This window comes from Paecilomyces variotii (genome assembly GCF_004022145.1).
Source record: "Paecilomyces variotii strain CBS 101075 chromosome Unknown C8Q69scaffold_4, whole genome shotgun sequence".
Classification (NCBI taxonomy): Eukaryota; Fungi; Ascomycota; class Eurotiomycetes; order Eurotiales; family Thermoascaceae; genus Paecilomyces; species Paecilomyces variotii.
Window position 1 is genome coordinate 1634808 of NW_021167143.1, and position 14534 is coordinate 1649341.

Genomic DNA, 14534 nt, shown 5'->3' on the forward strand with positions numbered 1-14534 from the left:
CGTGAAATCAAGGTGCTCTGTGGTCTCCACCACATTCGATCTATGAAACCACGCTACCAGCTGGCAACTGGTAAGTGATAGAGAGGCGGCCAGCACATATTTGCGGAAGATGATTATTGGCAGAGTTGTCTGCATAGTGAGCGAACGAGTGCCTGATTCTCGAGGAGAATGTTGGTTGTTGCTCGTCTGGTGTGGGACCACGTGTTGCTCGCTGCAGCTGTTCCCAAGCAGTCGCTCGAACTCGCGGGGTGGTGGGATCGAGAGTCTGCTTTGCACAACAGACAGACGACCGCAAGGTAAGCTCTGGATGAGTTGTCTGAGTATGGTTCTCTCTGATTCAGTAATGCCGGTGCGGTATGCGATCTTGTCACACTGAAGTGAGCTATTCTATGAGATCCATATTCGATCGAGTGACGGTTAAACATCTGGCGATGCCAAGCCTACGAGTAAGAAGTAAAGGAACCTTTGGAATTGTGAGTATGCGGCCGTGATATCAAGCACCAGGCCATATTAGAATACCCAATTCGAGACTGGAAGCGAAGAATTGCACGATTAAACGGACTAACTCCGAAAAACCTCCGCTCTCAATTGACTCGTGGTATTAACGCTCGTGCACTGGCGATTATGATATAATAAATATATGCAATAAATTTAGTTAGCTCCAATTGTCGATGGAGAAGGTCCTGGATTGGCTGACTGCAAAGGAAGGAAATGTTATGCTCTCTGCCTGATCTTCTCCATCGCGCCCTCTGTGCGCGCGAGCTTCTGGAAGATGCGCTTTGCCAAGCTTCCCTCACAGTGATCATGGCCATCCTCAGTCAAGCTATGCTGGTGCAGATCACGCTTGAAGCTGACACCTGGAGTGACAGTGATGCAGTTGTACCGTGCTTCTGCCGCACGTAGCTGGCAAATCTCATCCGTAACACAGGAGCCAGTGCAGCTATCCACGTCGTACCCTCTCCACTTCCGAGCCCAGTACTCGTCGAAAGTGCTTGAATTGCTAGCAAGCACTTCCGTCACATTATGCCAGAAGGCGGGAGTTAATTCTGCGGAGGGGTCGGTCAACGGCGGCGTCACCAGCGGTCCGTAGGCCTCTTTGACTGAATAATACTTCTCCCATACGGGGCCATCTGTCTGATAGGTGCTGGTAGACATGTTGGTGATATATGTTATCATGTCGAGGATGCCAAAGGTCACAGGATCGACGGTGAAGACCCGAAAGGCAGGGTTGCCGCTGGTTGGCGTCAGCGCTGGAGCGACGTAAGACATGGCGACTGCATTGTCGGCTATTCGAGAGGAATAGTTGCTATACGCAATCTCGAATTCGTCCTTGTGAGTGTGGCCTGACGTCGTGTCAGCTGCAATCGTTTTCGAGATAGATAAATCAGAGCGTCCATACCGTAGAATTGCGCAGCAATGGTAGCTTGGTACCGGTTCACAATTTGATTGAAATAGTTGGACCCGTCATGGAGAGCGTCGCCAGACCCCATAGGCATGTGGCCGATGATATACACGCGCTCGCCTGCATCCTCAGCTGCCTGAAGCTCACCAACCAACCAAGCTAGCTGACCACTAGGATCTCTCTCCATGGTAGCTTCGTATAGCCAAAAATTCTCCTTATAGTACATATTCGTGTTGATGGAGATGATTCGCAGGTTGCCATTTGGATACCGCACCGAGTACGCTCCCGAGTTCGTGTCCGCTCTTGCAGCATCTGTCGAGCCAATCCAGGTGCTCCAGAGGTTTGACAAAGTATCATATACCCATTGACTGCTCATTGTCGTGCTCACCGCAGAGGGAGGGAAACTGTTCACGGGATTGGAATCGTGGTTACCAACCGCTCCATACACCGACTGATTCCGCAACATGGACTGCATCTTGCTATAAGCATTGTTGAGATCGTTGGTCACTTCTGTCTCGGTTGTCATCCATACTGCACCTTCGACTACGTCTCCGGTGAATAGTGTGAATGCGGCATCAGGAACTATGTCCGTGATCGCGTTGTACAGACTTTCCTCGAGGCTGGGGGGCGAGTCACATTCATGGTTGCCATATGGCCCTGCCGGATAAGATGTGTTTCCGGGAGCATCTGCCGCTGTATACGAACGGCAGCAAATATTCTTGGTGCAGTTCCAGTTGGCCCCGGTCTCGTAGAACCGATCAACGTGAATATCACTGATCTGGACGATCTGAAGAGGAGTCTCGCCGCTCACAGATGGTCGAACGACTGTACTGTTTTCGACTGGGAAGGGCACCTGGTACTCGGTAACTTCAGGATAATCGCATAGTCCGAATACGGTGCTGCAGAACAATTGTGCTGTCTTTGTGCCGACTGTCAAAGAGCGCAGATCATGTGCCAGGATGGGACCTTCACGGGAGATTGCACCAGAGCAGACGTCAGAATCTTCTAACTAGAAGAAGTCAGCTCCCATTCTCTCTCCTGAAGCAGCATAATAAAGTACCTGCAGACCGACACAGACATCGGTGATCGCGCCAACAAAAGCATCGTTGCCTAGGTGCGCAAGGCCTTGGAGGAGGACGAGGAGGGACTATATTATGGTCAGCACCAGTTAACTGCAGTTAGTTACTAGGTTCAGCTTACTTCACATGCCGTGCAGTCTACTGCATCCTCAATTGCTGTGATGATATCGTTTGCCGTATCATTGCGAGGGAGGAGAGCCAACCCGGCATTGAGTGGGATGGCAAGCAGGGAGATGAGGACGGCGATGTCCGCAAGAAGAGCATATAACCTCATGTTGCTCTCTTGTTATCGAGGTTATAGTTATCGGCTGGACGATACTGCTCGCGATGGACAACGCTGGCTCCAGCCATCCTCATTCTTTAGAAGAGGCGAACATCTATATTTAAGCGTGTCCTCGGTGTCTATTTAATTTTGCGATGTGATGCGATCGATGGAGCAGGATCGGAGTATGATCCCAATTCTGACAGATCTTCGGCAGGAAGCGGCATTGCTAAAAATAGCCAGTATCCCATTTGTGTCTGCATTGATGTTAACCCCTGGGTCGTTTAAAGATCCCCGTTGTTGTCGAGATGGAGGGGATAGGGGAATCACGTGGTGCTTGTCGATCCCGAGGAGATTTTAGTTAATTAATAACAGAAATCAGATAGTGAGACGCACGTAGTGGGATTGCATCTCTCATAAATCCATAGACACATTTTCATCTTAAGTCGGTATGATGGTTCGCAGATTGAGACGTGGCGGTTCGATTCCGCAATCTGCTGATGATGTTCGAGGAATACTGCAACTTGCAACCGTCTGGGATACTTAATGCCCGTCATGATATGCAGGGAAGGAAAGACCTTAATCAAATCTGATAATTAATCCCAGCAGCCCTAATCTCCGCAATAACAATAGACTAAGGACATTATTCAGGAACAGTTCCTCGCTAGATCAGGGTGAAGCTGCGATCGACAGTTTCTCAACCCTAAAAACACATGGTCGTTCCGCCTTTCCTGACTGGTCGATTCCGTTCTTCATCTGAACAACTGGCCGGTGCCTTGGGTTTTAGACAAAGATCCAGGATGCGACACAGTATTATTATACAAAGCTAAATCACATCCAATGATGACTGCCTTTTACGCCCCCAATTCCTTCCTCCGTCTGCAGTGCAACCCGGCGAAAATGATCTACGATGGATAGTTTACGCTGGTAGCTAGCTAGTATCGCGGGCCGTGGCAGAACTGGGCCAGAACACCAACCAGACCATAGAACCACCGCTTCGAGGAGATATAGCTGAGGATTTAGGTTCCGTGAATCTCATCGGTCATTGGACTAGAAAATCTGATCAGTTTTCATCTAACTCTTCCTGCGGATACTTCTAGGTTGCAGTCATCAGAGCTTAGTTCAGATTGTCATAAAGACATCGTCGTCCTACTATTTCAGATACTCATCTTTGCTGGTTTCCTCATTAGGAGATCATTCAATCCTGCATCTAGAATATAATCACTAACATGAAGTTCTCATATTCTCTTCCTTTGCTTGCCCTGTGGGTATCATCTGCCTCTGCTGCTGCGACCGTTTATCTGATCCGTCATGGCGAGAAGCCATCAAATGGATCTACCGGACTAAGCACTCAAGGAGAACAGCGTGCCCAATGTCTTCGATCTGTCTTCGGAGCCAGTTCGTCCTATAACATCGGATACATCCTGGCGCAGACGCCAAAATCTGGTAATAAGAACCATCCTCGTCAACATAACGCATCCATTCTAACCGTTGTCTGGTATAGATGGAAAGAGAGACCGTCCCTTCGAGACGGTCGAGCCCCTGGCTCAAGATCTCGGCTTGACGGTCGACACGAGCTGCGATCGTGATGATCCAAAATGCGTCAAGAAAGCAGTCGACAACTACACTGGTTCTGGCAATATCCTCATCTGCTGGGAGCACGGTGAGTTGACTGACATTGTTGATAAGCTTGGGGATGACAATGCCCCGACCTATCCGGATGATCGGTAAGAAGGCTCGAAAGTGGAGCGAATTATAATCAATTCAAACGAGACGCTGATTTCGTCTAGCTATGATATCATCTGGACAGACCCGTCGCCATATGATAGTATCACGTCCCAGACGAGCGAGAATTGCCCGGGTTTGGACAGCTAGAAGGTTTCAGATTCAGATCTTCCAGAAAGGCCTTTGAAGTTTATAAGCTAGATTCTTGTTCCTCATTTCGTGAACATTGTTCCCCACACGCATTAGGTGGTATTATTTGAGATTTCCCGCCGGAGATATAAGTAGAGATAAACCGATACAGAAGAGGTTTTTCCTGCCGCTATTAAATCCAGTGAATATAAATCCGGATGGCCATAGTGCCAACACCATGTCTACAACTAGATCTTGAACAACTATACATATTTAGTAAGTTTCCGGGAGCTGAGAGATGATGGAGAAATTCACAAGAAGGAAGCTGGTAGCAATTTTTGAAAGGAGCGAGAACTATTGTTAGCGACATGCATTTACCTAGGTACCTAGGTAGGTAGCGTGTTCCGCATTCCAAATACGGTTAAGACAGCCGGGTCTCCTGCTTGACAACTGTTAGAGAGACAAGCAGACCAACATCAACTAACCTGAGGATCCGTCTAATCATTTATCTGCACTCTCAGTCAATAAGAGATTCGTCGTGCTGTGAAGCAGTTCTCCTCACTCTTGACGACAATTGTCATTTCTGATGGCACTGAATATTGGCCAGATCATCAAGGGGAAATACAAGACATATCGGCTTGTGGATGTTTTGAAGGTTCCTACTGTCTTCAAGGCGCGGGTGCTACCCGATCTAGGCGTCAAGTCGACATCGTATGTCTTCTATCTTTCTCTCTCTACTTTGAAAAAGATACTAATTTATACAAAGCGCGGTCGTAAAAACTGAATTGGGTCCGGAGAAGATTTGCTTGAAACGAGAGCGAGATAACTACCGAATACCTGCCATTACATCATGCAAGTACATCCGAGAGTTATGCGATGTTATAAGCTCAGACAGCAAAGAACTAAGAGCAGAGAAAGCCGACTCGGCCATTAACTCTTTATGCTTGGTGTTTGAATGGATGGATCATGACTTAAGAACAGTGCCTTCCTTTGAGTTCCGGAGTAACTCTGATCTTCCAAAGATTATAAGCAAAGCAGTACTTTCTGCCCTTGCTCTTCTTTCTCAGTTTAATGCAGTTCATACAGGTGTGTCTCATATGTGCAACCCCCCTGTTATCGGCGAATGCTAAGTGAGAAGATATCAATCCCAACAACATTTTTCTTTCCAACATTAGGGGCGCTTCTCCAATAGTGAAGGTAGGAGATTTAGGAAATAGTAAGTACTCTCTTCCAGAATCTGTAGATTTTGCTGACTAGGTCAGTGTTGTCACAGGGTTACAACAAGATCCGCCTTCAGAGCCTTCCTACTCGTGCACCAGAGGTTTGGCGAGGTTTAGGATGCTTTCATTCCTCTGACGTGTGGTCCTTTGGTATTACTGTGGGTTGGTTAAACTCTTCTCTGTAGAAATCTATACTAATTGCGAAGTTGGTACATTGGCTGGCCCAGAGACCTATTTTCGGCGCTAAAGATAAGATTGTCGAAAATCTTACTGAGGCATGGTGCATTGCAAAGATTCGACGTCTTGTTGGACCGTTTGGGCCCCCTGTTAATAAGCCCGATTACGAGGAAGAATTCTTCATTGCGGAATATTTAGAGTCGACGACGTTTAGCCATCCGGACACAGGTGCGGAGACTCCTTTCATAAAGGTAGGCTCTTTGCGCCAAGAGCTCGAGAGGCTGCCAGGGCCTGTGGTATCGCCGGAGTTACTGGACTTTATTGAATACTTACTAGTGGTCGATCATACAAAAAGACCAACAGCTTCAGAGGCATTGCAACACCCGTATTTACGGTCTCTTGATTGAAGTCTTCAGCTACTATGGTATTATAATGCACTGCATTTCTCATGAAGGATAGTCAAAGAAAGAGTATCAGATATATCATTGAGTAAATAGAATAGATTAGTCGTTGTGGTATTGATAGCACATATAGCGAAGGCTTTCATTGCATTAATGTCATCATTCATCCCCTTTCATGCTCTATATGCGTGTCCTTGGAGGTTTGTTGACAAAAAAAAAAAAAAAAAAAAGACTGGTATCGATAAGAAACTTGTGGGTATAGTCATTCGGGAACCGATGCGGAAGCTGTGCCGATATCTGATTATCAAGCAGTCTCAGCATCTCGACTTACATCCAAGAATGGGTTTCAAGCTGATTCAAAAGAGTTAATTTCATCAAAATAGTGGGATCTTTGCCGTGTTGACATAGTCGATGTTGTCCTTGTAGCCCTCCACTCTCGGTCGAGTGGTGCCGAAGAGACGATCCCAGACTCGGGTCTGCTTGCCGTAGTTGTGACTCTTCTTCCACCCTTGGCGATGATGCAGATCGTGGTCTTCGATGACCAATTCGAGATCGAGCATTCTCAAAAGGAAATTGAGCGGGTTGACAGCCGTGGCTTCCATCCGCAGGCCGCTGTGTCCTAGGACCTCCGTAAAGACGACATACTCGCAGGCAAACCACCAGTCGTAAAAGCTAAAGGACATCCCTAGGAGCTTTAAAGTCGCGAATGTCATCATGGGGATTCCAACGATGTCGAAGAACTCTTGCTCGTGGTCGGCGTAGCTCGTCAGGAGAGGGTTTGGATGTTTTGTCAAGTGGTGCGTGCGATGGAATTTCCAGAGGGTCTCGGTGGCATGCATCACACGATGATACCAGTAGAACCAAAAGTCCAGCACGATGGCATAGATGCCGATCTTGAAAGGAAGCGACAACCAGTTGATCGATGAGGGCTCCTGGTTGACATTGTATCCGAAATAGACCATTATTAGTGGACGAAAGAAGATGACGGAGAGCAAAGAGCGACTGGTTCTCCAGACGCCGACATCCGGAACCCCATCGCGCTCATGCTTGTCTCCGTCAAAAAACCCATATGTATGGGCCACACGTCGAAGAACATGTATCTCATGGACCGCGTTTGCCGTTAACGAGAAGTGATAGAGGAGCCAGACAGCCCATGGAGGTAGGTTCTGGTGAGTGTAACTGATGTAGGCCTGCTGCAGAACTACCGGGAGAGCGGCATGAAGAAGAACCCAGATATGAAACTGGGCTTCGGGGGCGTAAGGGACCTTTTCAGTCTTTTGATGCACCGGGATTTTCTTGTCCAGCTCGACGTGGTGGACATTGAGGACTTCGATCAGCCAGTGCCAGGGACCCCATTTGCTATGATCCCACCTGCGCCAGGTGGATGTCATAGAGTCCTTCGGGTTGCGCATAGGAACAGCCATTGTAGCAGGAAACGACAATGATCGCTGATACTATCGAGGTTTCTACTACAACAACAGTGGCGGAAGAAATGGCTAGTTAATTTAATAGTTTATCGTTCGAGAACCATGTGCTGGTCAAACCCCGCCTCTCACATGTTTGGCGCCCTCAGATCATTGCCAATTATGACAGCACAGGATCCGGATACTCTGAACTACTGTCAACCTAGAATAGTAATTAGTTCAATGTCACAGTTGGCTAAACTCCAGTCCAAAAGAAGCCAACTGAGATACGCTCTTGAGAGTCGCTGACAAGATATGCCACCTTCAGCAATGAAGGATCCGTTAGAATCAACGCCTTCTTTTGGACGTAGGGGCTCTCATCGCCATCTGAAAATATTGCTGCCTTCAAGTTATAACCGGCACTCCCAGATAACAGGAAACTAGTAGAACTAACTCGCCACCAGAATGAGTCTGATTGCAACACCTGAACCCGATGATCCAGCGCCGGTATCTTGTTACTAACCAGACTCCTGGGTGGATTTCAAATGATTCTGGGGAAAAGCTGGGGGAATCCCATGCTCTCGGGTACTCCGCGAAATATACACCTCGGTAGCCCACAATGGACGGTGAAAGTCTGCCTTCGATCTTTAACGTCATCGGATGCTAAGTACTTTCCTACCCGCCTTTTCTCAGTCCAAGTAGATTGCCACCAGAGTCTCGATTCTGCGGACTACTCCACAGTTTAATATTATTAGGTAGTTAACTGATAGAGGGATCTCTGGATCTTGGAGCACCTCACGACAACAACCCATCCTAATCCGGTTAGACTAGACTAGCTACCGCGCCTCCTCGCAGGAAGAGAAAGCCGTGATGATTGGTCTGGCATCGCATGTACCAGACGACATCTAATTACTCTACCATAGATTCTCTTGGGCTGCTGATTTCTAGAGACTGACTTCGATGCTCGAAATTCTCTTCCCCATCTTTCTCCTCGCCATCCCCCCTCTATATCTCATCTACAAACCACCCGGTCTCCTAATCAGCCATTTCCAGCGTCGCTGGCCGGATGTCCTATGGCGCGTCCCGACATCCGAAAAGGTCGTGGCGCTGACTATTGACGACGCGCCATCTGAATATACAGATGAGATTCTACAGATTCTCAAAACTCATCATGCGAAAGCAACCTTCTTCGTGATCGGGTGTCAGATCGCGGGTCGAGAAGAATCGCTTATTGATCTCGTCCGCCATGGGAACGAGCTTGGTAATCATGCTATGTATGATGAGCCATCGCGGAACCTGAGAGACGAGGTGCTAGAAGACCAGATCCGTACTGTCCAGGGTATGATTCAGGGTATTTATGAGACTGCCGGTATTCTCCAGAGACCGCAGAAGTACTTCCGTCCGGGTTCGGGGTTTTTCAGTACGAGGATGCGAGAGCTTTTGAAGACGTTGGGATTTCGTCTTGTATTAGGAGACGTGTACCCGCATGATCCTCAGGTGCAGTTTTGGAGACTGAATGCTGCGCATATCTTGAGTATGGTTCGTCCGGGGAGTGTTATTGTCTGCCATGATAGGAGGGCTTGGACGGCGCCTATGTTGAGAAAGGTCTTGGAGGAGTTGGGACAGAGAGGGTATAGAGTTGTTACGGTGACGGAACTGTTAGATATAGTGAATTAGCACTCTACTGCGTGCTTTGAATAGAGCCAAAAAGTACAGACATGCTTTGCTATCAAAAAGAGATTCTTGAGTCAAAAGTTGCCATTCTAGAGAATCTCTGGAAAGTCCAGTACTTGTAACAGAGAACACAGGGATGGCATCGCAGACCGAATATGCTTCCCAGGGCATCGCTGGCAGCCAGTCTGACATTATGGAAGGCTCCATTATACAGTGGATGTGTGCTAGGCAGTTGCAGGTGAGTAAAGGCTATTGCCATCCTGTTAGGGGGGCAAGAGAGAAAGAAGAATAACAAGGCTAGTATCTATGACTATAAACGCAACCCATTCATGGGAGCCCACCGCCATCATACGCAAACAACAACAGGTAGCAGTGAATGTAATTGATTGTTGACTAGACTTTAGAGCTATTAGGTCACTGTTATCTTCTTCTAAACTATCTCCCCAACAACCTCCAGACACAGATCTCTCTCTCTCTCTCTTTCACTTCTGTTGAACACACATATCTAACGCGTTCAACACTAGAAGAACGCGTCGCGCTCTTTATCTTCACAGTAATCAGGACAACACCAGTCTGAGTTCACAAGTCGCTCCTTTTGGCAGTTTGTTCTAAGTTGCCCATTCACCGTTGAGAGTATTCACGGCCTTGGTAGAACCATGGCCCTTTTACCTCCTATTGACTTCAATGACCCAAGGTGAGTCCAGCTTAAAGCTTATACAAGCAGACAGCATCTTGGAGGAATCTTCAGAAAGAACACAACTCCCTCAACTTCCTTGTGGTCCTCTATCATACATTCAAAGAACTACAACTGCTACTACTCATATCATAACACTGACGCAACTCAGTCTCCCTACTCTTAAAGGAAGGAAATCTAGAAAAGATCGCGCTGATCGTCCTCATCGTGGTCGCCACAGGTAACTCCTCATGGCCTATGCTGAGAATAGGTGCTGACGGAGTCTTAGAATGAAGCGTAACGCTAGCAATGTTGATCTTCTCCCCCGGGATATAGCTACAGTCACCAGAAAAAGAGACACTAGCCCGCATGACGATACTCGACTCTCCCTTGCCAAGTACAGACTTGCAAAGGCACAGGCGCTTGACCAGCCCTTCGAGTACAATGAAACTCCGGAATCGAAGAAGCATCGTCCGCCCCCATTGAAAATCATGGTAAGAAGCTTGAAAGGATAACAACTGAAACAGAAAACATGTAATGACACTTAGCTAGGGCCCGCCTAGCACACCGCCGCTGGAAAACGAAGGAAATACGCCCGCGCTTTCGGGAGACGCTATTGCGTGTATCCTTGAGAAAACCAAGCCGGATTGTCCCAAGGCACAGGCCTGGATCAAGGCGCACGAGGTGTCTAAAAAGGTGACTGAAAAGGCAAAGACCCTTGGACATATCCCTCGTGATATGCACAATGACTGCTCTCGAGTTGAGACTCCCTCCCAGCCAGACGGGAAAGGAGATGAACATGCGTCGGACTTTGAGAAAGTTGTGAAGGCCCACGAGAGGCTTCAGAGAGTCATGTTTGGATAAACCACATGCGATGTGGACAGGAAATAAGACTGGACTGGCAGATGTGGTATGAGGTTGATTCTAGAACTTAGGATCCGGAGCTTGGAAGCCCTTGTGTCCATGATTTGAGATTTGACAACCGTCCTCGTAGGACGAAGCGACGACTGATGACTGACGAACGATGATTTGGCTGTGCCACAAGATGATTTTACCGAGATGATTCCTCCTATTAGTTTGAGTTAAGAAATGTGAATCTCCAGTCTCATTCATGTCTTTTTTGCTTTGCTACCAGCGCGTACTTTGGCAGGTGTTTCTATTTTATCGACCAAAGGTCTGTAAGGGGCTGCCAGCACATGCTCTGGAGCTCTTTGTACGGGCTCTTCTCGTCTAGGTTCTCCCGGAGATGGACGGCGCTGCTGCTCTTCGTGGAGTTTGTCGAGTGGTTCCCCGACGATCTGGTACTTGGCCCAGTTGATCGGAGGCATACGGACCACATTTTGTGGCGGAGGGATCTTTCCAAAGTTGGATCTTTTCTTGTCACTTTGATCTTTTGCTGCTTCTGATGTCTCATTACCATCATCGTCATCATCCGTGAAACTGATGATGCTCTCTGATGGTCCCTTGGATACTAGATTACCAGCTGCGAGCTCTCTCGCGAAGCCTTCCGGATCCGCCCCAGCCGCTCTCTTTATCTGTTCCAGCGCACGGATGTCTCGAACACTTTGCTGTTTCTGCAGTTGAAGGACCGTGAGAGCTGACCGCAGTGCAATAGCATCCGGGTTCTCACTCTCTGATATAGGCACAGGCGCCGGCTCTGGCACAAACGTAGGTGGGCGGGATGAAGAGGCTGCGCCACCCCCGTAGCCAGGCGGGATATCCTGATTAAAACTGAACCTCGTATTCGTGGGCGAAATTGCATTATCAGGAGGAACAATCGATGCTGAACCTTGAACAGGCGCGATATGCGCGAGAACCGGTGTGACGGGGGAGTATGGCGGGCGGGGTGGAGTGCCTGGCCGATCACTTCTCTGGTTCTGCTGTGATGGCTCCATCTCGTATAGTTAGCACGCTCACAATGAGCTTGTCGCGATGGTATCTGATTGTTTCATGTGTTTTTGATCTGAAGATCTGGATGGATGCAAGGTCAGGAGGAGTTCCAGAACTGCGAGGGCGAAACGCGGAGATCGGATCGGCAGGGCAGAACTCAGGGACCGTCTCCAGGCAGAACTTAGAAGTTATGGAGGATGACGACGGCGAGAGACCGTCGTCAGGTATAAAAATAGCCACTCCGTATTCTCGTAGTTCATACTAGCAGTTGCACATAATCCAGAGCTTGATCTTCCAGCTCACGCCACCAGTCAAGAGTCACAGTTTCCCGCCCGACTGCAGAATCCCTCACCGCCCGGTCCGTCCGAAAAAAGTTTCCAAGGCCGATCACTGTCAGGTATCTGCTGGTTAATCGTCCACCTCACCAGCAGTCATGAAGCGCAAGACAGAGACGAGAGAATCCCTGGATGCCAATACCCAGCCGGAAAAGAAACGGGCCCTCTCCAACGAGACAGTGAAGGCGCGGTTTCGCGATGGCCTGTTCGACCCAGCGGAATTGGAGAAGTACACTAAGAGCTATGCGGAGTCTGCACCGTACGTGATCGAAAGTCCAATCGCTGTCGTATTGAACGGATTGTATTGCATTGGATGTCTAACACTCTTTGCTATTTTCCAGGTATAAGCATGGTGTCATCTGTCCCCTGATCGAGCCGACTCTGCTCCGCGGCGTCCGCGACGAAATCCAAGAGCACCTCTCGTTCACGGAGAAGGAAACGGATATTTACAAGATCTTCCAGTCGGGAGATCTGGCAAACCTCGATGGCCTGGATGATGGCTCGCTCTCCCGGCTGCCGTCGCTGCTGAAGCTGCGCGATTCTCTCTACTCGCAGCAGTTCCGCGAGTATCTCTCGTCGGTGACGGGATCAGGAAAGCTGAGCGGTCGCAAAACGGACATGGCCATCAACGTCTACACTGAAGGCTGCCATCTGCTCTGCCACGACGACGTCATTGGTAGCCGACGTGTCAGCTACATTCTGTACTTGACGGACCCCGACAAGCCCTGGCGTGCGGAGTGGGGAGGTGCGCTCCGTCTATATCCCACTACGGATGTTAAAGATGAAGATGGCGAGGACCTCAAGATCCCCAGCCCAGATTACAGCCTTTCAATCCCACCGGCCTTCAACCAACTCAGTTTCTTCACTGTCCAGCCGGGTGAGAGTTTCCATGATGTCGAAGAAGTCTACCACCCGTCAGAGGGAGCAGACAAAGGGGAGAAGAGAGTGCGAATGGCCATCAGTGGGTGGTTCCACATCCCGCAGGAAGGCGAGGATGGATACGAGGAGGGCCTCGAGGAAAAGCTGGCCGAGCGGAGCAGTCTTCAGCAGCTGCAGGGTCGAGGAGATTCTCACGACCTGCCTCAGGCCAAGCCGGTCGCGTACGAGGATGCGCTGGCGGCTGAAGAAGCCTCGAAAGGGAAAGGAAAGGGAAAGCAGGCCGTTGCGGAAGAAGATGAGACAGAACTTACCGAGACCGATCTTGACTTCCTCCTCAAATACCTCGCTCCGTCCTATCTCACTCCCGATATCGCTGAAGAACTCTCCGAGACATTCTCTAATGAGTCGTCTCTTAGTCTGGAGCGCATCCTCTCTGACAAGTTCGCCGCGCGGGTGCGCTCATACATTGAAGAGCAGGAGAAGCAGTCGCTGCCGAAAACTTCCCCCGAGATCGAGTCCACTACCCCGTGGAAGGTCGCTCGTCCTCCACACAAGCACCGATATCTTTTCCAGCAACCAGGGGAGGCGACAGAAGCCGAGAAGTCCCCTATTCAAGAGCTGCTGAATGATCTCCTTCCATCTAAGGCCTTCCGCAAATGGCTATCGCTTGTCACCGGTCTGGATCAGCTTACTAGCTACAATCTTCTTGCCCGTCGTTTCCGCCGTGGGGAGGACTATACCCTAGCTAGCGGATATGATGGTGAAGCCCCTCGTCTGGAATTTACCCTCGGTCTCACCCCGACTCCTGGATGGGAGAAGGAGAATGCTGAGGACGATGAGGACGAGGACGAGGACCAGGATGGAGAGGCCAAAAAGAACGGCTCCAAGGAGTCCAAGGAGTCCAAGGATGGAGAAGCACCAAGTGAGGATGGTCCCGCTGTGGGTGGTTATGAGATCTACATGGCCGGAGAAGACGATGAAGAAGAAGAGGATGCAGAGGGCGAGGAAAATGCCGACCAAGTCCTGAAGCCCAAGAGGAAGCTGGATCCGGCCATCTACAGAGCTGGGGACGATGATGATGACGGTATTCTCTTCAGCATGGCCGCCGGGTGGAACAGGATGAGCATCGTCCTCCGTGATAGCGGTACACTCAGGTTCGTCAAGTACGTCAGTGCCGCGGCGAAGGGTGACCGCTGGGACATTACTGGTGAGATTGGTGTTATCTTTGAGGAAGACGATGAGGAAGAGGACGATGAGTAAGGTCTGATGGAGTGGACCTCCACTC

At 49.3% G+C, this 14534-nt stretch overlaps 8 protein-coding genes across 8 annotated transcripts; 5 read left to right on the forward strand and 3 right to left on the reverse strand.

Moving 5' to 3' along the window:
• Positions 1–569: 569 nt before the first annotated feature.
• Positions 570–2931, reverse strand: C8Q69DRAFT_244736 (putative acid sphingomyelinase). Its single transcript, XM_028626531.1, has 4 exons — positions 2603–2931; positions 2463–2549; positions 1400–2411; positions 570–1343 (listed from the first exon to the last, which is right to left on the reverse strand). The coding sequence occupies exons 1-4, from the start codon at positions 2753–2755 to the stop codon at positions 715–717; spliced, it is 1881 nt and encodes a 626-aa protein (XP_028486067.1). The 5' UTR covers positions 2756–2931; the 3' UTR covers positions 570–714.
• Positions 2932–3972: 1041 nt separating this feature from the next.
• C8Q69DRAFT_444160 (putative phosphoglycerate mutase family protein) lies at positions 3973–4618 on the forward strand (the record flags this gene model as incomplete). The annotated part of the gene is made up of 3 exons (XM_028628978.1): positions 3973–4189; positions 4248–4470; positions 4534–4618. The coding sequence occupies 3 exons, from the start codon at positions 3973–3975 to the stop codon at positions 4616–4618; spliced, it is 525 nt and encodes a 174-aa protein (XP_028486068.1).
• A 463-nt stretch (positions 4619–5081) lies between these two features.
• On the forward strand, positions 5082–6533 carry C8Q69DRAFT_465239 (kinase-like domain-containing protein). Its single transcript, XM_028630473.1, has 5 exons — positions 5082–5308; positions 5364–5683; positions 5736–5813; positions 5860–5975; positions 6024–6533. Exons 1-5 carry the CDS (start codon positions 5184–5186, stop codon positions 6399–6401), a joined length of 1017 nt encoding a protein of 338 aa, XP_028486069.1. The 5' UTR covers positions 5082–5183; the 3' UTR covers positions 6402–6533.
• A 72-nt stretch (positions 6534–6605) lies between these two features.
• On the reverse strand, positions 6606–7970 carry C8Q69DRAFT_465240 (hypothetical protein). Its single transcript, XM_028630474.1, has one exon. The coding sequence runs from the start codon at positions 7817–7819 to the stop codon at positions 6770–6772; it is 1050 nt and encodes a 349-aa protein (XP_028486070.1). The 5' UTR covers positions 7820–7970; the 3' UTR covers positions 6606–6769.
• A 720-nt stretch (positions 7971–8690) lies between these two features.
• On the forward strand, positions 8691–9639 carry C8Q69DRAFT_465241 (hypothetical protein). The gene has a single exon (XM_028630475.1). It carries the CDS (start codon positions 8759–8761, stop codon positions 9473–9475), a length of 717 nt encoding a protein of 238 aa, XP_028486071.1. The 5' UTR covers positions 8691–8758; the 3' UTR covers positions 9476–9639.
• Positions 9640–9850: 211 nt separating this feature from the next.
• Positions 9851–11009, forward strand: C8Q69DRAFT_527445 (hypothetical protein; the record flags this gene model as incomplete). The annotated part of the gene is made up of 3 exons (XM_028633648.1): positions 9851–10166; positions 10435–10639; positions 10698–11009. Exons 1-3 carry the CDS (start codon positions 10129–10131, stop codon positions 11007–11009), a joined length of 555 nt encoding a protein of 184 aa, XP_028486072.1. The 5' UTR covers positions 9851–10128.
• On the reverse strand, positions 10935–12329 carry C8Q69DRAFT_244815 (hypothetical protein). Its single transcript, XM_028626532.1, has one exon. It carries the CDS (start codon positions 12038–12040, stop codon positions 11255–11257), a length of 786 nt encoding a protein of 261 aa, XP_028486073.1. The 5' UTR covers positions 12041–12329; the 3' UTR covers positions 10935–11254.
• A 139-nt stretch (positions 12330–12468) lies between these two features.
• C8Q69DRAFT_444166 (putative oxidoreductase) lies at positions 12469–14509 on the forward strand (the record flags this gene model as incomplete). The annotated part of the gene is made up of 2 exons (XM_028628979.1): positions 12469–12629; positions 12712–14509. The coding sequence occupies 2 exons, from the start codon at positions 12469–12471 to the stop codon at positions 14507–14509; spliced, it is 1959 nt and encodes a 652-aa protein (XP_028486074.1).
• Positions 14510–14534: the final 25 nt, after the last annotated feature.